Source organism: Coffea arabica, chromosome 11e, assembly GCF_036785885.1.
Source record: "Coffea arabica cultivar ET-39 chromosome 11e, Coffea Arabica ET-39 HiFi, whole genome shotgun sequence".
Lineage (NCBI taxonomy): Eukaryota > Viridiplantae > Streptophyta > Magnoliopsida > Gentianales > Rubiaceae > Coffea > Coffea arabica.
This window is the reverse complement of record NC_092331.1, coordinates 47147790-47175497: the sequence shown is the minus strand read 5'-3', so window position 1 is coordinate 47175497 and position 27708 is coordinate 47147790. Positions and strand designations below refer to the sequence as shown.

General features: G+C 36.2%; 1 protein-coding gene across 2 annotated transcripts in view; it reads right to left on the bottom strand.

The window, feature by feature from the left end:
- Positions 1-977: 977 nt before the first annotated feature.
- LOC113718858 (L-arabinokinase-like) overlaps positions 978-27708 on the bottom strand; it is a 29355-nt gene continuing 2624 nt past the window's right edge. For both annotated transcript variants that reach the window (XM_027243780.2, XM_072072793.1), the window contains 25 exons: positions 27231-27307; positions 27062-27128; positions 25899-25956; positions 25709-25776; positions 25564-25626; positions 23911-23964; positions 23713-23815; positions 23515-23624; positions 22101-22220; positions 20409-20465; positions 13975-14147; positions 13711-13879; positions 12531-12614; positions 11772-11897; positions 11060-11190; positions 10899-10980; positions 9019-9106; positions 7623-7666; positions 7423-7518; positions 7255-7331; positions 5494-5691; positions 3952-4117; positions 2398-2469; positions 1754-1957; positions 978-1326 (listed from right to left, as the gene is read on the bottom strand). In XM_027243780.2, coding sequence (XP_027099581.2) covers positions 1204-1326; positions 1754-1957; positions 2398-2469; positions 3952-4117; positions 5494-5691; positions 7255-7331; positions 7423-7518; positions 7623-7666; positions 9019-9106; positions 10899-10980; positions 11060-11190; positions 11772-11897; positions 12531-12614; positions 13711-13879; positions 13975-14147; positions 20409-20465; positions 22101-22220; positions 23515-23624; positions 23713-23815; positions 23911-23964; positions 25564-25626; positions 25709-25776; positions 25899-25956; positions 27062-27128; positions 27231-27307 — 2610 coding nt within the window. In that variant the 3' untranslated portion in view covers positions 978-1203. The remainder of the gene's footprint in view (positions 1327-1753; positions 1958-2397; positions 2470-3951; positions 4118-5493; positions 5692-7254; positions 7332-7422; positions 7519-7622; positions 7667-9018; positions 9107-10898; positions 10981-11059; positions 11191-11771; positions 11898-12530; positions 12615-13710; positions 13880-13974; positions 14148-20408; positions 20466-22100; positions 22221-23514; positions 23625-23712; positions 23816-23910; positions 23965-25563; positions 25627-25708; positions 25777-25898; positions 25957-27061; positions 27129-27230; positions 27308-27708) is intronic.

Genomic DNA, 27708 nt, shown 5'->3' with positions numbered 1-27708 from the left:
ATTATTTCCAGCCCTGCCACTTGGACACAATCATGACAAACAATCATTTTGCTTGTTTGTATAGAAGTAAAAACCACTTCTTTAAGCATCCGAAGTTCTGAATATATTTATTTTATATTAAACTTTATTTGAAATTTCGAATTTGAAAACAATATTATTTTACCATTTTACCGAAGTAAATTCGAATTCGGTAAATTCAAAAACCCCAAAACCGTTTTCGACCCTAATTCGATTCTTACTAATTCGATATCATCGATTTATCAATCGAATTCCCGAATTACCGATTTCAAATTACCAAATTCAAATCGATTTCGGTCGGTATTTCGGTAATTACCGTAATTGCTCACCCCTACTCAAAAGCATATAACAATATACAAATGTTTACTATATTGACATATAGGCAATTTGTCCACTTTGAAATATAAAGTGTTGTGAGAATTGTTTTATACAATAGGTAATGCATGTATACGTACCACCTTATAGATTTTACAAACCAACAGGTAATGGGACCTGCAATACAAAAGGATTGCATATTTTACAAATAATTTAGGATACTCTAGAGACCAACAAAAAGTGTATAAATTCAAGATATAGTTTTAGGTAAGCTCCACATAACTCATGAAAAGTCCCTAGTGAATCATCAGGGTGATTATTTCACTCCTTGCCTTTAGAGTTTGTAATATTGTCATTCTTGATGTAATGATATGGATTTCCTTTATACGTAGTGCAAGATCCAAGCATACTGCTGTCATTCTTCAATGCCTGTCAAGTGCAATTTAGACTCTGACTGGTGCTGCCCTTGACCATTGGCAGGAAAATGCAGAAGAACACTCTCTTGATAGGCAAGCAAATATATATATAGTCCTCCATGAGCCCTGCTTGGATTTACTCGATTTCACTGATAATCACTAGCTTACTTGCAGAGTTGTAACTGTTCAAAACAACACATGTCAGGGCAAGGCTTTGATGCTTCAAACTGCAGTACAAGGACATCATGATTTAAATAAAATAAATGTTACATCAACTGGACATAGTAAAGGTACACCACATTTTTGTCTAATTAAGAAATGTCATAATTATATTTCCCAGCAATGGCACATTGGCCACTTTAGCTAGTTGCACCCTAATGTCATCCAACATATAATATTTTCTGTCCTGTTGGGTATTTGCCTCATCAGTCTTTATATTTTCCCTCAGTATACATCAATTTTTGTTGGAAGTATTGCGGCGACGAATTCTCAAGTGTCCAAATTTCCCTGCCCCTGGTGATGAGCCTTCAAAAATTATTGGCAGATATCCCGTGGCACTCTTGTATTTCTGCTGAATCTGCAAACAAATCACAAGCAGAAAATCCTATTAATATCATGTGGCATACAAGCATCTTCAGCATAACAGTTCATACACGAGAAAGAAAGGGCATATTCATAGAGTTACCATTCCTGTCAAGCAGTACTCCATCCCAAGAAAGTAGACTTAGCATATAAGACCTCACCATTCTTAGAAGGATGCATAAGAAAAGGGAGAACTGGGGGAAAAAAGGAACATATTGCTATATTAAACAGCCATGAAATTACCCAGTCCCTCGCCACTATGTAATGCTGAATATGATTTGAAGAACATATCGCTGTTTACTTTAGTGGACATGAAACCAAACCTTTTCCATTCTTTGGAATTGGGAAGCAAAATGTAGTTGGAAATTCAAGGATGCATTCAATCTTTATTCAGTTAAAAAATAAACTGGTAGTGAGGGTACCTCAAAAATCTGTTCACTACTTCGTATGCAATTCCTCCCAACGACGCAAACTGTTCCACCAGATCCACCTCCAGTAATTTTTGCACCATATAGAGTTCCTTCAACAGATTTTGACATTTTACTGTGCTGCATTTCTTGCACTAACTGAACAAGCCTATCTGTCCCATCTGAGCCAAGTTCACAGGCGCTGTAACTGAAGTGGCACTGCAAAACAAATTAATACACAATTAAGAACATATTCCTAATTTTGTACTTGAAATGATTCGCCAAATAAGAAGGGTTCCTTTCAACTTGAAATTCCAAAGAAACATTTGACTACAAGTTGCTGGAATATTGATGACACATACCAAGGTAACTGAATTGCCACTAAGAGGTGAATCAAAATAAATTTTTGTTAAAATCGCTCCCCGGTGAGAACAATTTGTGGTAAGATTTTGGCTACAATTGAAAAGCTTACAAATCTTCCTCAGGTTGGTTAAAGTTATGGATGATGAGTTACTTTTTTGTCAGTGTGAAGGCTGAGTCACTACACTGTAATTCAGAAGAATCTGTCATATTATAGCCTCTAACCAAAGCAAATTGCAATGGGGAAAAAAGTCACTTCATTTGACAAGTAGAATTTGCATATATGTGAAACAAAATACCTGATACATGAGTTCGCCAAGAGCTGTGAGTTGATCATCTGAAGTTGCAGATGTTAATAGAGCTTTAAAAGCCTGCATATCAAGTTACCTAAGTAATTGATGCATTCAAAATATTGTAACTTATGTATTGGTATACTTGCATACAAAGTGCTAATCTCAACCAAGGTGATAGCAGTTACAATTATATTCGATTGTTTCAGCCAAAATCAATTGTATCGTACTAGCAAGGATAAACTAACTAGCCCATCTCTAGTCAAAAGTCATTTTGGACTGAAAAAATTCTTTACACCTTGTATGGTTCACAAAAATGCCTGTTATGAAACACATTCTATAGTTACTAAAATTGCACAAAAGATGCTGCAAACACTGCTGGAGCAAAATAGTTCCTTGCTTTTGTCATCAGTCAAGTTTTATAGCAATCACTCTTGAATGTATAATACTCAAGTTTGATGCACGATATAGTAAGCCCATAAACTTATAGAAATCAAATCTACATTGAATTTATTATTATTATTTTTTTGTAAGTGGGAGGTCTCAAACCTAGGACCTCTCACTTACACTCCCTTCCCCCGTACCACCCAAGTGCCCAACCCATCCATCCCCCCCCCCAAATATTAAAATATAATTATAAACTGAAATCGTGTAGCTTAAAGACAATTATTAGCATGATTCAGAACATATAGGGATAAAGCATTGGTAATAATCAACATATTGAAATATAGACTGTATGCGTACAGACTAAAGCACTCTCGGACGGTCAGACCAAGTACAGTAAGTAACATTCTATTGATTCCTTCCAATAAGGGCTAAATGACATCGAATTGGTTTGGAAGAAAACAAACAAAGGCAGGAAACACTTCAGAAAATCCAAATACTTTGTTATAAAGATTGCCCAACAGTTTAACTCTCATAAAACATCTTCATTGGTTTGCTTGAACAGTCAAGGACGAAATACATACATTCACAAATGAAATGCAGTCAAATCCCTTTTGACTTTCTAAGCTAATATTCTTGCTTTTCTGATACCAAATAAAATTACTGGGTGCCAGTTCCAACCAATTTGTTTCAAATCTATATTGCTTAATGAGGATAAGCATGTTTTAGTAAATGCCGGTAATCTTTTTTTGGTTATTTCATATAATATACATGGATGGAGCTGCCATGGACCTAACTGAGGTCCACAATTTATGCTGCAGCATTCTTAGACTTAGTGTCTTTATCCTGCTTTTCTTCTGACTACAACATAGTCTCAAAGCATTTAGAAATCCTTAGATCCCAGACAGGAAAGTGCTTTGTCATCCTCTTTTCCTATATGCTCTTATTTTGCTGTTGATTTCTCACTGAGATTCTCCTTACAGGAAAAAAAATATCTAGCATAGAAAACTTTTTGTACATATTTTGTTTAGTGCTTTTCTTGTAGCCTCACGCTGTTGCTCTTATATTGGTATGTTCTGGTATAAAGGTTTTGAAGCAATCTGAAAGCCAAATTCAATGTATATATAGTTTCTAAGTCCATGGAGCAGAACAAGAGTATTTCTAAACTAGAACACTAACCTTCACACGGAAGTTTTCATAAATAGGATGTCTTGCTGCTGCTCTAAGTCCATAATTGCGTTTCATATCTATTACTGTGACCGGATCATTATGGTCGGCATATTTCTCCACAAATGTCTCACCAAGCAAGGTTTCCGGCAGTACCTTTGAGTAAAGAGCTTCATATCTGAAGAAGCAGAAAGAACAGTAAAGATCACAAAAAACTAATAGAAGCAAACGATAAAAAACCGGAAGCAAAATTAGGCAGAGATAAAAATCATTACTTCCACAACTGGCCCATTTTTTGTAGGTATGGCAAACCCAAAAACAGGAATAAACCATTCCTGAATTCATTTGGCCTTTCACATTATTCAGGTGTTCGCTTGACAAAAATATTGTTTGTTTTAGCCCAAAGAAATATATGAAAAAAAAAAGTTAAAGACTGGAAGGCCACCTATCAAGACGGAATAAAAAGAACCTCCAAATCTCCTCCTTTCATAAATTGATCACCCCACTCAACCATCCTTCACCTAATTCCAGTGCTTGTCTGGTGAATGGAGGTGGCCCTGGAGTTTTAGAATGCCTTCAGTCAATGATTTACACAGAAGGAGATGCTGAGGAATTGTTTGATTTATGTTTCTCTTAGAAGAAAAGTCCAAAAATTGAGGGTGCGACCTTTTGTACTTTTTCTCGGTTCAAGTTGGTTTGAAGTTTGAGTCAACTTTTTAAGTTTGTCAAGATTATAAATATTAATGGTCAACAATTTTCAAGTTAGTCGAAAATTTGGTGGAGGTGGAGGCAATTTCCTTGATCATCAGAATCGACAATTTTGACATTCAAAATGGAATCCATTGGAAACAGACACCAGGGACACATGACTTGACCAGTGAGGTTACTAAGGTCGCTAGACAGCTGGAGTTTGTATATCAGGAAGACACACTAGGATGTAAGGACAACTAGCAGGGCCCGTTTGGGTGTTTTGGGGGGGGGGGGGGGTTGTGGGAGAGAGAGAGAGAGAGGGTTAATGCCTCTGGCTATACATTCCAAAATAAAGCCATACAATATGAAAATTAGCCCATAATTATGGACAACTAAGGGGAGTTTCATACGCATCCTGATTTTACTTTCAACGTGAACATGACAAGGGCCCTTAGGTGACGGAAGTGAGTTCATTTTCCTCTACTCAGGCACCATTACAACGACCTTTACATGTGGGTTTTACGTTCCTTCTGATGGCAAAGATCACTGTCGTCTTAAGTCCAGTTTTAAGCCTGCTTCGGTACCACATTAAACTCTGCAGTCCTAGAGCAGGCCAATTTATGTTTTATACAATACCTAGTTGCGTTGCTCAAATACAAGGCCTTCTCCCCACATTCAAAAACCTCTCCTTTCATCAAAGGAAAAGAAAGCAATGTAAAGGGGGGGGGGGGGACGGTTGGGGGCGAGAGAGAGAGAGTTTTAAATTGGATAAAGCATTAAATTTGAAACAAGGGTGTAAAGATGCAGCAATGATACTCATATTCTTGAATCATCTGTAGATGTGGAAACAGGTCGATATTTCACCTGTGTGGTGAGAGGTTGCACAGATAATCTAGCAAAGCCTCAGATTCAAGTAGCTCGACACCATCTTCTTCGACATCCTCAGGGGTCATCCCATTAGCAGACAGTGACTGTGACAGCAATGTTGATGCAATATACTTAATGATCCTCCGCCCCATGAAGGCCCCAACTCTAACAGATCCATAGTCTGTGCCTCCAACACTGCAAAAACAGCCAGCTTACTCTTTATTTTGCTTTCCAGTTTTTGTTTCCAGTCTTCTTATTTATACTTGAAATGCAGATACGCACATGGGGGGAGAGAGAGAGAGAGTTTAAAATTCAAATTATTCACACTACAAAAAACTTTCAGTTAGACAAAAAATCTACTGATATTATAAGGAATAGACAAAATGACCTCAATGATGCACAACATACCTGACATGAACCACCTGAGTACCATAGCCCATAAAATTACAGAAATAGTTTAAGGTACCACAATCCTGGTGAATGCTTCAAGTTAACCAAGGACTTCATACAACAATTACAAGATTATAATTTACCATTATCAATTCATCAGATATACCCATATTTGTGCATGAGAGAATAAGTTCGACTAGTAAAGAACCTTGTACTGCATTGGTTCAGGTTACAACTGCAAGCATTTTGGAACATATGCTAAAACTTGGGAGTAAGCATTTGTACAAGCAGTTGAGGCTCCACGAAGTTACAACTAATTGCAATTCCAGGTCATTACATTTTAGGTAAGAACTGGCCAACAACTGCAACCATAGGGCATAAGTGCTGCCATGTGGAACATGATTCAGTTGTAGAACCTTATATGAAAACACCTTTAAAATCCTACACAACCCAGTGGTGGTCCCTCTTTGACTGATTATTTGGATAATTAAGAGGAAACTAGAGGTATGACAGGGGGACATGATAATTCCCACTTTCTCCAAAATCAGCCTCACAAGTCTTGTTTGAATGGTTTATACAACTCGTATACTATAAGTGACTTGGACACCGAGCATTAAGAATTCAACCAGTATTCATTTAGGCCATTATAGTTTCAAGTAATTTAGTTGTTATCCTTTCACACTTCTTTTGAAATTAGTTACTTCAGTCAGTTCAGGGAAAGTCATAACCAAGAAATTAATATTGCAAAATGGATTACATTTGCTTCCGAATTTGCAAAGTGGTCTAATCTCTGCTTAAAGTTCAAGTCTGACCAAGTTAAATGTCTCATAATTGCAGTATATGCAATCAAAGAAATGGAGTTTGAACTTATGCAGCCTGCAAAATGTTTCGAACTTCAGATATTTCAATTCAAATCCTATGGTTCTCAAAAATTGAGCATCTTTCATGTCAAAACAGCTGCTGTAACAAACCAAATTTCCCTTTCGACAGATACCCTGCTTCATGTGTTCCATAGTGTGAACGGTTGAGAAGCAGCTAAAGAATTCAGAAATCTCTTAAATAAGAGCCATGCAACATGCAGAAATGAAAAGAGGGGCTATACTTGCTGGGCTAAAGAGCACTAGCTTTTTCATATAATTATCATCAAGGATCCTTTTTCGTATAAATGACAATGCATGGCAGTACAGGCAAAGGAGCTGTCTGCACCTGCTCATAGCTCAAACATGGAAATGTAATATAAATTTTGAGAGGGAAATTTTCCAAAACTTGGTCTTTAAATAATTCCCAAAAACCCAATCATTCAAGAGAGTGTATAACTATTCACAACTGCAAAGAAATCAAGTAAATATACCATGAAGATTGTATTACCTGTGCCGTATTCCTGAATCAATTCCCCAGAATCTTATATGACTAGGTATATCCACAAGACCCAATACCTCGGCAGGCTGCATGAATTAACAACCATAAACTTGAGAAAAGTTTTGCTTTAACAATTATTCAGAGTACTTGTGTTGCCCAAACAACAATGAAAAATACCTGGCAAACCATTGCAAGAAGTTTGGTAGATTCACCACATGCAGAAGTCATCTGGTCCATCACACCACATGGAGCTCCAACCACATGATTCTCTACCTGTGAGAATATGTAAAAGAAAAATGTAAGAAAGTACAACCAATTGATAAAACACTTAAAGTAAGAAGAATTATATCCATGAAAAGGTCACGCCACCATCCAACCTTTTGGCAGAGTAAAGCAAGCTCTCTTGGGGGTATTTTCAGTCCTGCAAAACATAGATCACAATAACTAAAGCAAAGCATGTATGCACAAGGAACAACGCTTTCCAGGTGACTGACTAGAGGGAAACTGATTAGAATTTACTTTTCCAGTTCAATTAAATTCGAGATCATCATCCAGATATGATCTATTCAGCTTAGACAATACACTAAACGCTTAGGTTTTAGCTTTTACTCAAGTAAACAAATAATCTCGTAAAAGCAAAACACTTACGGCTGTAAACTCCAGTATGAATCAGAGAATTTAGAGCTCTCTGTAACATAAATCCCATCATGCAATAATAGCTTCAGAGAAATAATTTAAAATAAATTCCATCATGCAATAATGCTTAATTATCCACCATAGCCAAGCAACCACAGTTTTTAAGGACATTTTGATAACAATTTTTTTAGTTTTTTTCTCTCATAAAATGGTAGCAACGAAAAAGATGATCCTGTTCCTTTTTCCCTCTCTCCCACTTATCGCTTTTCTTCCACTCAATCCCCTATGAAAACTTCTCAGTTTCACCCACGAGCTCCCTCCTTCCCCTTTATTCCATTTCCCATCCCCACAGAACTCACCTGCCATCCTCCTTCCAGTTCCCTCATCCCCAAATTGCACCTCCAGACCCCTCCTCTGCGACTGGTTCCCCTTTGTCCCCCAGAAATCAGGGGCTACACCTTAATTCTTCACCATTCACACCACCCCCTAACTGGTGCAATCGCTGTAATGTGCTTCCTGCACTAGTTTGATAGTAAATTATCATGCAAAAACTTGCAAATCCAGTTGCAGGAAAAAAAATCCAGAGAATGATGCTGGTAAAAATATCTTCGCCTAAAAGGATGTTTACACTACAAAAACCTTGCCGGTTTCACACATGATTTTGTATTTTAGCTTCTGAAATCAGAATCTGGATCAAATATCTAGCATTCTATTTTTTTCTTCTTTTTGATAAGAAAGGATCAAGATTCCAGCCTGTTTTTACAAAAGGGAAAAAGATTAAAAAAGTACAAATGGAAATAAAAACCCAGTAGGGCATCTTCAAACCTGACATCTCTTATTAATTTTAAAGCCACAATAAATACATAGAATTTAAGAAGGTAATTGCAGCATGAATTCTCTTAGTACAATGTTAGCTTCATCCTATCTGAAGAAATCAAGGATCATTATCCAGGTTAAAATTACAATATTAAGAATAGGTGTAATACACATACATTTTTCTTAAAGCATTAACAAACTATGAAACACCACTAAATATGCTACATCTGAATATGTTCCATTTTAGAAAATGACAAACTAGTATCAGAGCACCATAATACAGCAAAGGGTAGAATATGAGAAGTAAAAGAACATAGTTACCATGAACAGCAGCTATTGCAGACATGCTGGCAACTTCAATAGCTGCAGAAGAAGAGACACCTTTGCCTTCTGGGACAGCAGAAGAAACCTACAAGTGACCAAGAGAGAAGAATTGCATCACATATTTAAAGAAGCCAGAGTCTCAATAAAATGGACATTGTTTTTTCAGTCTCTCTTTGTCAGAGGAAAAGGAGGTGCACAGGAAAATTGCTTGAAGTTGTGCCTGGCTAAATTAATAGTTTACATGTCAACTACATCAAGGAATGTTAAAGCATTATGTATTTGGCCAAGGAGCATGACAGAAATATGGATGCAAAATGTAGATTAAACTTAGTCGAAGTTCAAAAAGTAGATTAAACTTAGTAGAAGTTCATTTGTAGGTTTTCTATCTATGAGTACTTGTGCATGTGCCATTTTGAAGTTTCACCACCTGATGCCGAAACATGTAATAGTGAGGCGAGCAACAAGTTAAGAAATAGTATCCAACATAAACGTTAACAAAGAAAGAAAATTCAACTGACCAACAGTTAAATGAGTCAGCAAGTTGAAGGACCTGTTTACCTAAGGGGTTTCGACACTCCACAATCGATATCAAAAGTGTTATACCACGTTATTCAGAAACTAGGAGAGGAAATGAATCAGTAGATATATTTCATACCATCCGTGGGTTTTTCAACACTGTGCCATCATTTGGTTATCAAATTTATTTCAAATCTGAAATCTTAAGTTCACAGAAAAAATTATCATACTAATACTAGTAATAATAGACTTCTAAAAACTAAAAACACAACAAATCCTAACCAGTATCCTCCTACTGCCTCTCTTCAACCTTCTCGACTCTAATCCTCTCTTTCTCTCTCCCTCTCCCCCCACCGCACCTCCCTGCCCCCTCAAGCCCACCCTCTGCACCACCTATTGATCACCTCAATCTAAACTGCCTCATTAGATTTTGCTTTCAATCAATGAGAAAACAAGAATGCAGTTGAATCTACATCATACGCCATGCTCTGGTCAACATATCATTCCTTTTATCAGATACTTTTGGACTGAATAAAACCAGGAAATAGGTAGAAAACATTTAGAAGAATGTGTTACTATAGATGGCTCACGGCAAAGGAGTTAGTTTTTGGAAATTTTGACAGCATAAATGGGTTCTGAGGTCAAAAAGGAATCCATTTCTATATTGTCATGCAAAATTTTGACAGCATAAATGGGCTCTGAGGTCAAAAAGGAAAACTGTTTGTGTGTATGTTGTCATTCGGAATTGCCACAAAATTTCGCAGTCTAGTGAGTCAATGGAATTTGATGGCAGCTATGGTTCCTAATGAAGGCTTTAACTACTGAAGGAATGAGGTAAAGGAAACAGGAAAAAGAACCACAAAGTTAATTAGTTTAAAATCCACCCCTCAGAAGACTAAGCCAAAAAAATGCAAATGCTAGCCATCCTAAATTTTAACCAAACACCATATGATTCAATTTATGATTGCCCTTCCAAATCTGCAGCAGATGGCCTAAAAGCATCAAAATTGGCAGAAATTTAGCTTCAGTTAGATGATTCTACAAGACGAATCACACCAGGAGCCAACAAAACAGGTTAGCAACCAGATTTCACAAAGAACTAAGAGTTTCTCAAGCAATAGAGAATTGAGCTTCGCATCCCAAAGTAACTAGGCAGTGTTCTAGTTAAGTTTTACTCCACAGATAAGGCCAAACACATAGCTAATCATTTCTATTAATGCATAAAAAGCCAAACCTAATTGTGTCTGAACTATTAGTCCAAAAAAATATTTGATAAGGTGAAGTGATAATGCAGTATGCAGTATGCAGTGTGTTGTACAGTTACATCATAATACACTTTCAATTAAATAAATAGGAGGTACCAGCATGCTAATACTGTTCTCAAAGCGTATGCCTAATTCTTTCATCAAAACCAGAATTGTCCCTGCAACAAATGCAGCCCATCTACGAGAGGAATCATGTTAGCTAGCGTCATACAAGTTACGCACAAAACAAATGAATGGAGCACAAAGGAACTCTGAACCTCTGGGACGGATCTTGAGCAAAGTAGTTTCTCGCCTTCTCATATGACATTGGTTGTTCTCCATCCCAAAAATCTGACAAATCCATGTCAAAGGTAGGGCCACGATTACTTAACTCCGACCCAAAGGACACCTGTTAAGCCCAATGTATGCAGAAAATAGAGATTGTAAATGGAAGTAGCTAGATGAACACAAATCCAGCAAAATAATTTCACCACAGGGTTTTTCCTATTGAATTCTTTTGACTTTGTACAAGCATTTTCAATCCATCTTGAGTCAGAACATTGAACTTGACATAAATAAAACACAAAGAAAATTGAATCCCCAATATAAGTCTATAGTAGAAAATGCTGGACTTGTAATGAAATGCCTAAAACTTCCTCAATCAAAGAGAGGTCACAGAACTTGAGTATTAAAGCATATACATTTACCATATTGCCTGCATAGTAGGTTTTAGGATCATCAATTAGAGAAGATTTACCCAATGCAAGTATGAAGACCATGGATAATGTTGCAATATAATGTTTTTATCTGTTTTTTTTTTTTTTTGGGTAACAAAATCCTTAAGAAAATAGAACAGCAATAGACAACAAAATCTTAAGAGTCTATTTCCTCTAGACCATCTTACTTGATCCCTAATGACAAGCAGTAGCATTCAGACATATATAGTAATTTACAATCCTATGGATTTCCAAATGAATGCAGGTTACATACAATTTGTAGCACAGGGGTTGGTCCATCTCCTTTTGCAAGTTTTCGAGCCTGAGCATGCTTCCACAGCCTTTCTTTACCAGGATGAATCTTTTGGATGGCAACATGGCAAGCTTCTCTAATTGGCATCTGGGAGATATTCTCAAGATGATTAGACTTGCAATGAACCCAAAAAAAAAGGCAGGACAGAGAAATACCACAAGAATATGCACAGATAAATTAAGTACTAGAATCTCATAAATAAAAAGAAAAAAAGAGTTCAGAATTCTAAACACAAAATGTGAATTCCCCTACAGAAAAAAATTCCAGTGATAATAAGAGTATTTATGTAAGATGAAGATAAAACAGAGAGTTATACTAAACAAAAAATTCAAAAAAAGTGTGGTGATAGGCTTCCACCTTGAAACTTCATAAGACACATACAGCTAACTAAGAGCTCTGCCAAGAGACTGACTAGCAGGAGTAAATAAACAACGCCTTTTTAAGTTGAAAGGCTTTTAATCTGCTTCCTTAGAAGAAGCTGTACTTAGTAACTAATCTAAAAGGGACCTCTCTAATAAAAAATCCAAATACAGTTCTGTAGTGAAGGGATCATATGCAGAACTCAAATCAGCCAATGCTCAACTCATTAATTTAGGCGTATTAGCAGTAGGTTTAAATCTGATACTGAGATGAAGCACCTTATAGAAGCAAAGAATCTAAGGATGCAGAAAGAAATTGCATTTATAAATAAAAATGAGGGAGTAGGGGCATTTCACTTACTTGCAATACAAGGCTTCCTGAGTAGTCAGCAATTCCACCCATGACATCCAATCTTCCTGGTGCTCTCGTCACGAAAATGTCTTCCTATATAAATAACAAGAGCTTATAAAGAACCGAGCAGTTTCAACAAGGACTTTCATCCAAGGTGATAGAGGCAAATCCAAGGAGGATAACACGCAAACAACATTGAGAAAGTTACTAAGTTTATTTAAATGTAAATTTTGTACATTCTTACTCAAAAAAGGACAAGAGTTTAAAAATCCATACGGAGAAAACTATACAACAAGTCAACAACATGGTTCCGTTCAGTATATTGAATACTACAAAAGGTTTCTGCTAAAGAATTCTCTATGTATGACTAAAAGATCAAAATTCCGACGAATTCACTGTAACAGCTGATCATTCATTGTAGAAACAACATAATATGCAATTTGAGCAACAATGTAACTGAATGGCTAATTTCATTTTTTTCACCCAACAAGTATCAAGACACATTAAAAATCAACCAATTAAAAACAAAGCATTCAACTTTAAAAAGAGATAAACAAAGATAACATTTGACCATAATGTGACAATTTTTGTGAATCATTTAATCATGCTTAATTGCACTGTCCAAAAAATTTTTAAATTAACACAGAGACCTGCATCCTGGTTTCTGAAATTATATTGACCTTCTTTCAGGAGTATATCCTGTTAGCAAGATCGCCACTAAATTTGTACGAGTGTGATTTTCAATTCACCTTCAAGAGAAATGTGGAGACAGATAACTAAATGAAACATAGAAGCACAAAAGTATCAACTTGAAAAAACTAATAGGCAGGTAAAAGTGATATAGGACATAAGAGAGGAGGGCATGTGCAACTACACCAAACCCAGGATACCTTTATGTGCTTATAACTCAAACTGCATAAAACCCAGTGTTGCAGTTTCAAAGATAATGAGGTTTCTAGTGTAGTTGATATTAGGTTGGATAGGAATACACCCCGTCAGGATTATGAAGCTATTCAAAAGAAACAATCAATGCTCCAAATTGGCCTTAGTCACAGTAAAGTTTGCAAAGGATTTGCTGTCAGTAATATTCGAAAAATAGTAACTTTTCATTGCTGACATTTAATCCACTTAGTTGTGGCAATTCTGCTCATTTGTTATTAGACGGTAGGATGCTGAAAGTGCAGATTACCTCCCAATCAAAGAGGGCAGTAGCAGCTATGCGTTCCCTTATCTCGCGTTTCCCCGTATTCTTTACAGTATCATACGCAGCATCTAGCTTAGCTAAACTCTTGAGGAAACTCACAGTATCTGGCAGACCCAGAAGGTCCCCATGAAGAACTTCAAAGTCTTCCTGGTATCTAAGGTAATGACAAACAAATTTTCATACAAGCAGCAATCAGAGGCTGTAAATGGCAAAGACCAAAAAGGAGAAGAAAGAGTGCACAAAACTTACGAGTCCATGAGGAAGCTATCATCACGCATTTCAGCAGTTGGTGATCCTGTACGCAGACCAAGTTCAGTTTCTGCATTTGCATACCAGTCTGGAATCCAAAGATCTCTTCCAGGCATTCTTTGTAATTGATACCCAAGAACAATGGCATCTCGCAATCTCCTAGAGCCACTAAGCTAAATAAAAGAAAAGAAAAAATTCACCAACAGATCAGTAGCAGGATATGCCTATGCAAGTGGATGGTAATACATCATATCAAATTTCTCTCAGAAATATATAAGTTTGTCTATTTCTATTCAAGAATTTATTGTCTAGTATTCATTTTGTGATTATCTTACTGCAGTCCATCACAGCTTTTCCAGCATAACCCATAAATTATCCTTCAAACTCATTGGAAATAAATCAAGCAGCAGTTGAAAACCAATTTTATTCAAATAATTATTACATTTCAAAACAAATAACTGTAGTAGTTTGTAAGTCTTAAAAATGATATCACCATCTAAAGAAGATGGGGCTAAGAAATTATATATACATATATATATATATATATAGCAAATGTTGCCAATTCTGAGAAAATATTATGTGCATGGAAAAAAAAATAAAAAAGCTGCTCACCCAATGCAGCTTCTAAAAATAACTAGGTGTGAAATAGTCAGAATTTTTATAGAGGAAGAAAGTGCAAAAAATTGACCGACTTGAACGTTTCTGAAATTAGATGGAGTTTAAACAAAAAATGAGCATTTCTAAAAGGACTAGGAAACTAAACCAGTTAAAACACTCCAGGAATAAGGTGGAATGATGGAATTTGAACGGAATTTTGTTGAACTCTTAATTGTCCTTATGAAGTAAAAGACTGTTAAAAACTTTCTACCATGCAAAGCTAGCATAATTAGAAGCTCTTACCAATCTCATTCTTAGTAAACCTAGTACCGCACCTTCCTTCTTCAATCCTCCCTTCTAAGAAAGTCAAGTTCTCATATGTCCTTTGGAGAGAATTAGATGAATCGACATTCATGAGAACAGTTATAAGGTTTTCTCACTTTCTAATTTGGTGTTTTTATTCCTGATGAAGAGAATGTTATTCAGCATTCTTAATATACCTTCATATCACCATCTTCTGTTAGAAATTCATGGGAAAAGAGTAAGGACCTGCATTGAGATCCAATACCTTGCATTTTTGGTCTCTTCCATTTTAATGTCCTGTTCCCTGTATGAAATCCTTATGCTAAAAAACTCTTCCAGTCAAATATTTTATACACTGACAAAGATAGTTGATTCCACACTTCAACCCTATATATAACATGGTGGATCCACATTCCACTTTTCAAACTGTTATGTGTACTCATTATTCGAGCCTAGTCAAGTAAAAGATCCAATTTGGGCTGCAGGGCACTGTCTTATGGTAATGAATAGCTCCAATATAAGCTGACCATATGGTTATTCCAATCCTATATTTAGTGAATATAATCTACTTAATTGAAAGCCATGAGCCGCCAACCCTCCCCACAGGCAACCCCCAACAACACAGAATGGAAAGAAGCAAGGAGAAAAGAAGCACCCAATAAGGTATTACAATTCCTCAACAACTACAAAAGAAGAAAACTTCCCAAATTTCTTAAAAGTCAAGCTAAAAGAGGCATATCTGTACATAGTTGACATCAATTACTGTTATTCTCAAAGTTAAGCTGTTAGATAAACAAGGTGGTAAGTAGACCACTCATCAATGTAAGAAAAGGACCACCATGAGAGGAACATGGCACATACACAGGGCCATAAAAATAAAAAAAAACCACTGTAATAGTTTAAGCCTTTAAACTTGACATTTTCATTTACAGGAGTGTTGCAACTATATATTGAAGTGTAAACATTTCCATGAGAGAATCTCTGATCTGTTCATTCGTTGGCATTAGAGGGACCACAAAAATATAACACATGGAAACTCCAGATTTCACCGTATATGTCCATTAAGCTACTCTGAAATGCTTAGTAACATTTAAATAGAAGTCTGTAAACATGGCACATACACAGGGAGGCCCAAAAAAAAACCACTGCAATAGTTTAAGCCATTAAACTTGACATTTTGATTTCCAGGAATGTTGCAACTATATATTTAAGGGTAAACATTTCCATGAGAGAATCTCTGATCTGTTCATTCTTTGGCATTAAAGGGACCACAAAATTATAACACATGGAAACTCCAGATTTCACCATATTTTTCCGTTAAGCTACTCTGAAATGCTTAGTAACGTTTAAATAGAAGTGTCTATATACCATGAAAAAACCAACGTGAATGAAATTTCACTTCCAAAAACAAATACAAAGTTGACTGAGTTATCATCCAAATAACAAACTCAAATGTCACTGGAAAAGGAAAGCAAGCCATAATGCAGGAGTGAACAGTGTTAGGAGAATATAAGTATTCTTGCATATAATAAATTAGTAAGGATTTTCTTGTAAATAGTTTGTTGGATTTTTACTCCTATAAATACTAGTTGGTCACTCATAATACGGTGACTAGATGTTTTTCTCCCAAAATACCTGTTCTCATGGTATCAGAGCTAAAGCCCTAGGGTTAGGGTTAAACATCTAGCAAGAGTCTTGTTCACGCGATATTGTTCATCGCATACTGTTCACACGACTGTTCAAAAAGACTGCTCACGGATACTGTTCATCGAGTACTGTTAAAATACTGTTCACACATTACTGTTCACGAGACACTGTTCATAGTGGCTGTTCACGCGCGCTGTTTATCTCGAGTTTTGACCTTTTTTTGGTTTGAAGTGTTATTTGCTATGGCTGAAAGTTTTGCTCATGCAGTTACCATTGACCAAGTTGAATCAAGTTCTTCAGCACATGGGTCCCAGAAGACTTTTACTATATCCGAGGAAGATTATGTTAAATTCCTACAGTACCAAGCTACAAATCATGCATCTCTTCCCTTTGCTTCTTTAGCACAAAAAAGTAATGACTCATGGATTATTGACTCCGAGCCTACTGATCATATGTCAGGTACCTCTAAAAATTTTGATAATTTTCAAGAGTCTACTTCCTTTCCTCATGTTACTTTAGTTGATGGATCTACCACTAAAGTTAAAGGACTAGGCACTGTAGAAGTTAACCCACCTCTTCCGCTGTCTTCTGTTCTTTACGTACCCAATTTGCCATTTAATCTAATGTCTGTTAGTAAGCTCACTAAATCTCTACAGTGTTCAGTTACTTTTTCTCTTGATTTTGTTGTCATTCAGAGAGGACGATTAGTGGAGGGCATGAGCATAATGGTCTTTATTTTCTCAACTTCAATGGTCCGATTGCATGACCTACTACTGTTTCTCCTCTTGAAATTCACTGTCGTTTGGGTCATCCGTCTTTACAAAATTTGAAAATGTTGGTTCCTACTTTGAGTCAGTTGTCTTCGTTAGAATGTGAGTCTTGTCAGTTAGGAAAGCATCATCGTGTTTCTTTTGCTCCTAGAGTCAATAAACGGATTTCTGAACCCTTTATGCTAGTTCATTCTGATGTTTGGGATCCTAGTTGAGTCGCTTGAAAGTTAGGTTTTAAATATTTTATAATCTTTGTTGATGATTTTTCAAGAGTTACATGACTTTATTTAATGAAAGATCGTTCAGAACTATATTCCATTTTTTGTGCATTTGTTACAGAAATAAAGAATCAATTTGGTGTGCCTGTACGTATACTTCGCAGTGATAATGTGAAAGAATATTTTTCCACTCCTTTTAATACCTTTATGACTAAGTCCAGTATTATTCATCAGTCCTCTTGTCCTCACACTCCACAATAGAATGGAGTTGCTGAAAAAAAAATTAGACATTTAATCGAGCTTGCTCGGACACTTTTGTTGCACATAAATGTGCCCAAACAATTTTGGAGTGATGCAGTTCTAACTGCATGTTATTTAATTAATCGCATGCCATCTAATATTCTTGGAGGCCAATTACCTCACTCCGTTCTTTTTCCTCATGAATCTGTGTTCAAATTACCTCCTCGTATTTTGGATGTGTGTGTTTTGTTCATCAACTTGCTCCCAAGGTGGATAAATTAGATCCTCGTGCTATTAAGTGTGTTTTCTTAGGATATGCACGAGCGCAAAAAGGGTATAGATGTTACAGTCCAGTTTTAAATCGATTTTTTACTTGTGCTGATGTTACTTTCTTTGAATCCGCTCCATATTTTATGAAACACGGTATGCCTTGTGAGTTAGACCAATGTCCCTCTTTTTCCTCTCCTGTTTTACCAGTCCCTTCCTCTTTATTACCTGAGTTATCTAGTCCAGGAGATTCTATAGCTCGATTATCTCGTCCTAATCTTCAAGTTTATTCTCGGCGTTCCATGGTTGAGCAAGTTCCTGATATGCCACGCACTTCACCAATTAACTCTTAATCTTCAAATCCAGGTATGACGCCCTCCTCTGAATTAGATCTTCCTATTACTTTACGCAAAGGTAAGAGGCATTATACTTCTCATCCTATTTTAAATTTTGTTTCTTATTCTCGTCTCTCTATGTTATATTTTTCTTTTGTTGCTTCCCTTGATTCTGTCTTCATTCCTAAGTCTATTACTCATGCTCTTAATCATCCTGGTTGGAGATTAACTATGCAAGAAGAGATGTCTGCTTTGGAATAAAATGGTACTTGGGATCTTGTCCCTCTTCCTTCTGGTAAGCCTGTTGTTGGTTGTAAATGGGTGTACACTATAAAAGTGCAGCCTAATGATTCTATTGATAGATTGAAGGCTCGTCTGGTAGCTAGGGGGTTTACTCAGGTATATGAAATAGACTACTTAGAAACATTTTCTTCTGTTGCAAAGATTACCTCGGTTCGTCTTCTAATCTCTTTGGCAGCAACTTATAATTAGCCATTGTATCAGTTGGATGTGAAAAATGCATTTCTACTTGGAGATTTGGAAAAAGAGGTATATATGGAACAACCTCCTGGCTTTGTTGTTCAGGGAGAGAATTCGCGGTTGGTTTGTCGTTTGAAAAAATCCTTATATGGATTAAAACAGTCTCTGAGGGCTTGGTTCAGCCAGTTTAGTAGTGCTGTCATGCAATTCGATCTGACAAGATGTGGAGTAGATCACTCTGTATTTTATCGGCATTCTAATGCTGGTAAAATCTTATTAGTTGTTTATGTGGATGATATTGTGATTACAGGTGATGATATTGTGATTACAGGTGATGATGTTGTGAGGATCCAGAAAGTTAAATCCAATCCGCAGGCAAACTTTCAGACAAAAGATTTGGGTCATCTACAGTATTTTCTAAGTATTGAAGTAGTTCGGTCTAAATATGGGATTTATTTATGTCAAAGGAAATATGTACTCGATATGCTGAGTGAAGTTGGGATGTTAGATTGCCGACCTGTGGATACTCCTATTGATCTTAATGTGAAATTAGTAGGAGATCAAGGTATATTACTAGATGATCCTAAGCAATATCGAAGACTTGTGAGTAAATTCAATTATCTCACTGTAACGAGACCTGATATTTCATTTGCAGCGTGTTGTAAGTCAATTTCTTGATACCCCTCGTACTAGTTATTGGCATGCTGTTATACGGATTCTCAGGTATCTTAAGAGTGCTCTTGGAAAAGGATTGCTGTATCAAAATCATGGACACACTGATGTTGAAGAATATAGTGATGCAGATTGGGCTGGTTCTGCTTCAGATCGAAAATCGACCATAGGATATTGTGTGTTTGTTGGTGGTAATTTAGTGTCGTGGAAGAGTAAGAAGCAAACAGTTGTCTCCAGATCAAGTACAGAATCTGAATACCGTGCTATGGCTCACACTGTGTGTGAGTTGGTTTGGTTAAAGAGCATGTTACTTGAAATTGGGTTTGAGCATAAACAACCTATGAATTTAGTGTGTGATAATCAGACAGCTGTTCATATTGCGTCTAATCCAGTATTTCATCAAAGGACAAAACATATTGAAGTTGATTGTCATTTCATTCGAGAGAAATTGCTTGACGGAATTATCAAGACATCTCATGTACCGTCTGTAGATCAATTGGTTGATTTGTTTATCAAGAATTTAGGGGGTTCTAGCGTGAAATACATTTGTAACAAGTTGGGTGCTTATGATATATATGCTCCAACTTGAGGAGGAGTGTTAGGAGAATATAAGTATTCTTGTAGATAATAAATTAGTAAGAGTATTCTTGTAAATAGTTTATTAGATTTTACTCCTATAACTACTAGTTGGTTACTCATAATACGGTGACTAATGTTTTCCCTCCAAGATACCTGTTCTCAAACAACACAAGAGGCACCTCAACAGAAAAGAATTTTCGAGGCAAAACAATAGACAAGGGTCATGGTTGGACCAAGTTCTCTAATGTACAGTCATAACTACCCCGAATACATACAAAACCATGAATTAAAAAGTTAGAAAACAGAAGAAACATATCTTAGTTTACCTTATTTGATATATAGCTTTTCCCAGAAGCTGTATCCTGCAAAATACGTGCTGCAACCTGAAATCATGCATTAGAAGTATTGTAAGGTTTGACATTATTACACAGAAAAGGGGTAAATCATGATAGTAGCCTAAATAGTTTTTAAGAGCAGCAGGGTTATTATGCCTTTCCATAGAAACCCAGATGCAGCTTAAATTGTTAATAATGTACATAAACATCTCATCAAAGTGGACAAATGGTTCAAAGTCAAAATTGTAGAAGGGCAGTAGCATGTTATGATGTGGTCATTATCTAATTTTTTCTGTATGGTTTTCTTGCAGTTCTACCAATGAACAGATTATATTACCAATTTCTAATAGCTGCCAGGTAAAGTGCATTGCATCCAGCTAAGTGAGTAATACCCAATCAAGGAAAAGTATTTGGGGAACACAAAGTAAAAAAAATTGCAAAGACTTTCAAGAGAACCTCTCTTTACAGGTTTAAAATGTAAGCATCATGTTTTATATGTAGACGGTAAGACTTTGTACCATTTCATCGTGTTTCAAGGGGAATATACTTGCAATATTTTGACAATTCCAGTAAATCAGGCAAATAACTTTACTTGATAACTTGCATAGAATAATCTTAAAAGCTTAGTCAACCATATTTACATTTTGCTCTCTTAATTCTTAATAAACAGCCACTTCTAAAAAATTCTTCATAAGGAGCCTCTGTTGCAGTACTTATTCTAGCTCAAACATGAATGAGGCCCCTTGTTTATTCCTAATGGCAAACAGCAATCCAACATCAGACAGCATCACCACCACAAAAAAAGTGTGTCAGTCTTGTATGAGGTCACGATGCAGTAGCTTGGCTTTCGTAATCATGGAGGTTCTGATGAATGTGGAGTAAGGCCTCACCACCTTTGTTCAGATATGACCAAGATTCTATTGTTGAAATTTTCTAGACTCAGAATAGTCAGTTAACTACTTTTTGAGCAGAAAGATTGTCAGTGCCAGATGTATTTCTGGTGTCTAACTGCGATGAAAAGTACATTTTAGAAGTTTTGATGTTTTTTCCTAAGTTTTCTGTCATATTGTTCAGATAAATGCTGCTAGCTAATGTCTCTAAAGCACAGTTCAGTTTGATAGCAAGAACAATAAAGATATAAGTCCTACTCAAAGCAGAAGCAATAAGACCCCAAGCTAATATTGTTTGTATAAGTATGCATCTCCGTGTGTGACAGCACAATTTGCAATTAGCCCCTTAATTCTCAATTTCTTGATGGCACCAGTGGCACCAAAGAGCTTATATTCAAAGCATGATCCCTGATTAGTAAATTTAAGCTCATTCCCACCAACTTAACATGTACTTTGATGTTATGCAGCAAATAAGGAACACGAGCACATAGACTTGTTCTTTGATGACAAAGGGATGAAATATGACAAAACCAAGATACTCTTATTTGTTATGTCAACTTAACATCTTTTCTCATAATTGTAACATCTTCTGAAATATAAAGCCAGACATCTATCTCACAATCTCATCGGGAACTACTTTTGCCAAACTTAATTTAAACTCAATGTCAAAGTTCTACCATAACTTCACAATGCAGTAAACACAATAACCTTTTCAAAGAATCAATAGTTTCAGGTTCTGCTTTCTGCTATTTCTATCATCAAGTTCACCATCAAAGAAAGAAGAGGGTGATACCTCACCACCATTGCTGCCTCCCTCATAGCATGGGCGCAAGGTCAGTGCACGTTCAAGATATGGTCTCCAATGACCAGTCAGTAAATCCCTTCTTATCATCTCAACACCACCTTGATATTGCTTAAAACAGGAAAATTACCCTATCACTCATAAGGAATAAAACCAGAGAAAGAAGTTTCTTAATGTAGTTCAGTTAAAGCGAGTTCTGCAATTTTTAACATGTTATGAAGCATCCAGCAGTTCTTACAGTTCTTAGTAGCAAATATGATCATATATTTATGCTAAATTTTATAATGCCAAGTAGAACAATTAATCTTTTGGAAAAACATGATTCAGGAGTTGAACTTAACAATTCTCCAAAGTCCTGAGCAAGGAGAGCATTGCAAAGAGATTCTGATGTTGAGCAGATTAGAGGTGTGAGAGACGAGATTCAATAGCCATGGCTTGAAATTACAGGTAACAATGGGGATTGATGTCACGAGGGTTAGGAGGTTAAGGGATTCACATCTGTCTGCCATCTGGCTTTGCTTCATATAAGAGTACCAAGTTTGGGTAGATGTTTGGTGCAAAAATGAATCTTAGCTTCAAATATGAATTTCCATGCCTTTCCTTCACTCTTGTTAACGGACAGTGATGTAGCTGTTTAGCTGAAGAAGCCATTTATAGGACTACATGGAATTAATGTTTCATGGAGAATATGCAGGGCTGGAAATGAAGCCTAAATTGTGACATTTTCAGAGTGCACACATAGTAATTGCAACCTGTTCCCCAGTTTACTCATAAAAGGTGCATTCATTAGGCAATGTTCTGTAGTAATTGAAACAAAGGTAGTGTCCATATATGAATTTAGTAAGTTAATAACTTCTAGACATCCCAAAGTAGAAAGAATGACAATATCAATCGGAACAGAGAGTACCATGAAGAAGTTTTGCAGGATAAAGGCACAATTAGACAGCAAACAAAGAGCAATGGGAACTCAACGTCAAATCATAATATAACTTATAATAAGTGGAGAAGAATTTTCTTGAGAAGACTTCTCTCATGAGGTGGGTTTTTTGGTTTGTTCTGCAGCCTGGGTAGCTAGTCTCCACCTCATACAGAGACGTGAACTTTTCCTATTCAAAACAATCATAAGTGATGTTCCTTTTTTTTTTTTTGGACAGAGAGCTACAAGATTAATCCTATTAAAAACATCAAGACCAAAACTTTTTTGCACTCTTTTTTTCTTTTTTTGAGCATGTAGTGCTCCACCTCAAACAAAAACAAGGGTTCAGTATCAGGAAATAACACTTTCTGGACTTCTTCTGGGGGAAGTGATACAACACCTCTCCTCCAAACCTATACCTCTTAATTCTACTTTAACAAAAAAATTTAAAAAAAAAAAAAAACATAACTGGAGTTACAGTAATGATACCTCGAGCATGTTTCTCAAGAAGGGTTCTTCATTGAAGTAGTCCCTACGTACAAAGACAAAGGGCAACTTGTATGCCAATGCCTCACTGACTGTCCCATATCCAATTTTGCCTAAAAGAATAGAGTAGGTAAGGCTACTATAACTTTTTTTTTATTTCTCAAATATAAACTTCAACACAACTATCCTTTACCAACTGACCAAGCATGCAATCAGATGCTGCAATGAGATCAGGGGTATAGACATCTTTTGCGAGCTTTATGAAGTTGGGAGGAAGATCCTGACTATTGGAAGCACCACAAACCTGGATGCAATGAAGTGGATTTTTACCCTATCAATTGTACAACATTGGCACTTTCTGTTGGTGAACAAAATTCAGTCGCTATTTAAACCAGATACCAGACAGAGCCAACCAGAAGGCAAGTACTCCTCCTTTAGCTTCCAACCTGCTGGCTGAAAGAAATTAGGACATGTAAAGTGACATGTTCAACTAGACCTCATATATTCACAAGACGTAAAATATGCACAAGACCAAGGTTAAACTTATTACCAGAGAAAAAGTTCCATGCGTAATGTATAAACTAACAGAAGGAAAAAAGTTTCAAATATTTACTGAATTCCAATGTATGAAGATATCGAAAGCAAAATTAGAGTTATAATGCCTTGGAGATATTTCCACCTATTTCAGGAGGACAGGTATTGTCTCTGTAATCCTAACAAAAGTAACTCAGAATGGGTTGGTTTGAGCAAAATTATCTGGCTACAACCTAAAGTAGTGCAACCTGCCTATTATTTTCTCTTGCTTGTCACCAAAAGATAATATTATTTGATGCTTGCCAAAATAAGCGGTCTGAAAGCTACCCATGCCAAGTGTTTCACGTCTATCCATTCAGTACTTCAAAAATGAAACCAAAAGCTGAAATTCCTCCAACTAAGGAAGTTTTACTAGAATCTACAGGAAGAATGCTTCATCTCTATCACCACCAAAACATTAATTTTACACCCATTTATGGACACATCAATTAATATAAATCGGTTTTATTTCATCATATCTGCTTAGTATGTTACTCAAAAATGAGCATACAGATCACACCTTGACACTAGCATCCATAGCCTTTGGCCATGTCACAGTACTCTATTATTAGAAAATTAAAGAATTTGACACCTGGAAACACACCCATAACTGACATCCATCCCCAACCCATGTAACAAAGGCTGCCATCATTATAAACTGTATCCAAGCTTCATGAATGACTGTTAGGTTAAAAAACAAACAAAATAAAAAAAGCCCATTTGTATTGTTAGCTTTCACAGAAAAAATGTTTGAAATATTCGCTTGACACATTTCCCAATCATGTTTTTAACTCACATACATCACATCGCTACAGTATACTTTATTAGAAAAACTCTAAAAAAATTACAATCCAAACAGGACCTAAAATGACCGCGGTAATGGGAACACCATAGCCCTCTTTGCAAAATGAGATCCAAATGCCACCAAACTCACCCACTCCTCGATATGCATCAGTGTAAATTGAAGTGTCAAGAAACTTATATATCTAAAGAAGAAACCAAATCATCAAACAGAGCAAGATAAGCATCTTGGACAAATAATTGAAATAAGTTCCCTTTTGAAACATCAAAACTAGATCAAAATGCAGAAAATTATTTAGAACCAGGTCAAGCCCTTCTTTGAATACTTGTATGAGTCACTTGACTTATACTAATAAAGCTACTGCTTTAAGTACTGTTAAGAAGTACAACTGACACTCCTGTTACGTGACTAATTGACACTCAACTCTACTGAATTGAGGACCTCTCACTAAAGAGGTTTGAAACATCAAAGATAGAGTCCTTAAACAGGCTCTTAAACCTTAAAAATAACAGCCACACGCTACATGGATTACAAATCTAATCTCAACAAATTTGACTAAGCAAAGAATAACCAAAATCTAAGAAGATACTGGAGCCTAAGAACAAAATAAAAATGTGAACTTTCTAATAGACTAATCAAAGACAATTTTCCATAAGCATGAATTAGTCAACATATACCTGCCCACCAAAGTTGAGGATAACAACCTTCACATCTTCACCAATTCCAAGTTCTTCCCTGACCTGGATTATTAAAACTGTGGAACAATTCATACAAGCATGCTGAGGATAATAACGATCACCGCACATGAAACCCTACACAAACCTGCTTGCGAGACTTGTGTAACCTTCTCACCACCAAAGGTACATCAATCACATCACGGTATGCTGGCACTGCAATGTTGCATGTCCATTTTCAGAGTTAAGGAAAACGAAGCTATCAGATTTTCCATCCTTTTTATATACTTGAAGAAGAGAATGAAAAAAAAAATAAGAATATAAAAAAATTAACATACTTGGGCAGTACCCTGGGAGGCGAATAAGGAACTCACAATGAGAGTAATCTTCTGCAATCTGTGTGAAGTCAAAGAGAAAATGAAGTTAGATTTGAAAAATGTGACAAAGAAAAATACTTAGAAGAGGGGGATCTGGCCACAGTACTAAAGAAGCACCAAGGGAAAAATGAACAAATATTACAACAAGCACAAGGATAGATTCTTTAGATGAGTAATAGACATCATGATGTAAAGAGTATTGTAGACGTTCACATTATCCAGCATCATGCAAATAACTTGTGGCAAACTTCAAATATTTGTCCTCTTATACATCCAGAAATGAAGCACATTCAAATTCAATGTCACTGATAAATGCACTACATGATCCACCTCCTGAGTCTAGAGTTTCAACACTTCATTATCTATTCAACGAAGAATGGTTGATATCACTATAATAGTTAAAAACTGAAGAAATAAAACTTTTATGGCATTTACACCTTTGTATTTATTGATGTGTGTTTCTGATAAGTTCATCTATCTTCAAAACTCAGATGGTGCTGCATGACATCCTGATAAATTTACTTGCACTTTGTTTTCTATAATTCCAGTTACCATCTCAATAACCATGTAACACATATGCAAACTTTCAGAATTAACATTTCAGTCAAAAAGGCTTAGTTAAATACATCATGTTTACATGTAGGCAAAGGCTACAAATCATATGGAAAAATAACCGAATACAGAATCACAAGAGGTAAACAGTATAGCACTATCATTGAACATGAGCAACATTACAAGTGGAGAATCAAAAGAATTGCATAGTGCCACTTTTTCTTGCCTGATTGTCATAGAAAAGTTGCCAAATATTTGAAATCTGAGATCATCAATTACCATATTCTCTAACATAGACTTTTTCCATGATCTTACATAGATTTAATATGCAAGACCTCAATTATTTTGTAATCCCTGACTCTTTTTTTTTTAAGTAGGAGGTCTTGAACCCATGAGCTCCTAGTTACAATTCCTCCCCCCCTTACCACTCAACCCAACCCTCCCCCAATAATCCCTGACTAAAGCAAACAGTAACCAGTGTACCATTCTAGTACATTCTTTTTTCCTTTTTTTGGCGCCCGGCGCCGGGGTGGGGGGGGGGGGGGGAGTACTAATTAGTTTAAGATCAGCACCTGCCAAACGATTGACCTATGATGAATCCCGGCAGCCATGACATACTCAGCATAGATGAAGTCCCAGCTGCAGAAAGAAATTAAGCGTGTTAGCATAGCCTAGCTAAAATGAAATAAGATCCAAAAGTAAATGAGTAGAGATTAAAATACACTTTTAATGACACATTACCTGAAGTTTGTAACGCAAACAGAACGGATGCCTGCATTAGCTGCTGCTCGACAAGCAACTGGTACGACATCTGAGACCTATTTCAACATGCACATACCATTTAGCTTAACCAGCTTCTACCGCATCAAAGGACATGTGTGCACTTAAAATTCCAGTTAGAAAGAGATCAAAGAACTTAATTTATCTTGTTCGTGAATTGCAGAGGAATGAAAAACAAATTCAGGGAAAAAAGAAAACCATTTTTCAATTCATCTTTCCATCAGCACTAAGTACACACCTTCTGGACTAAACAAGTTTGCAAATCATTATCATAAAAACAAGTACAATAGTGAAAATGATTTGCAAGTTTGCCCTTTTCTATATTGAACTTCAAATTTTAAGCAGAACTAGTAAACCAAATTCTTCTACCTATTTTGAAACATATGTACATTTCTTGTCTAATAACCTTTCACTATTAATTCTCTCTCTTCTGAAGTCT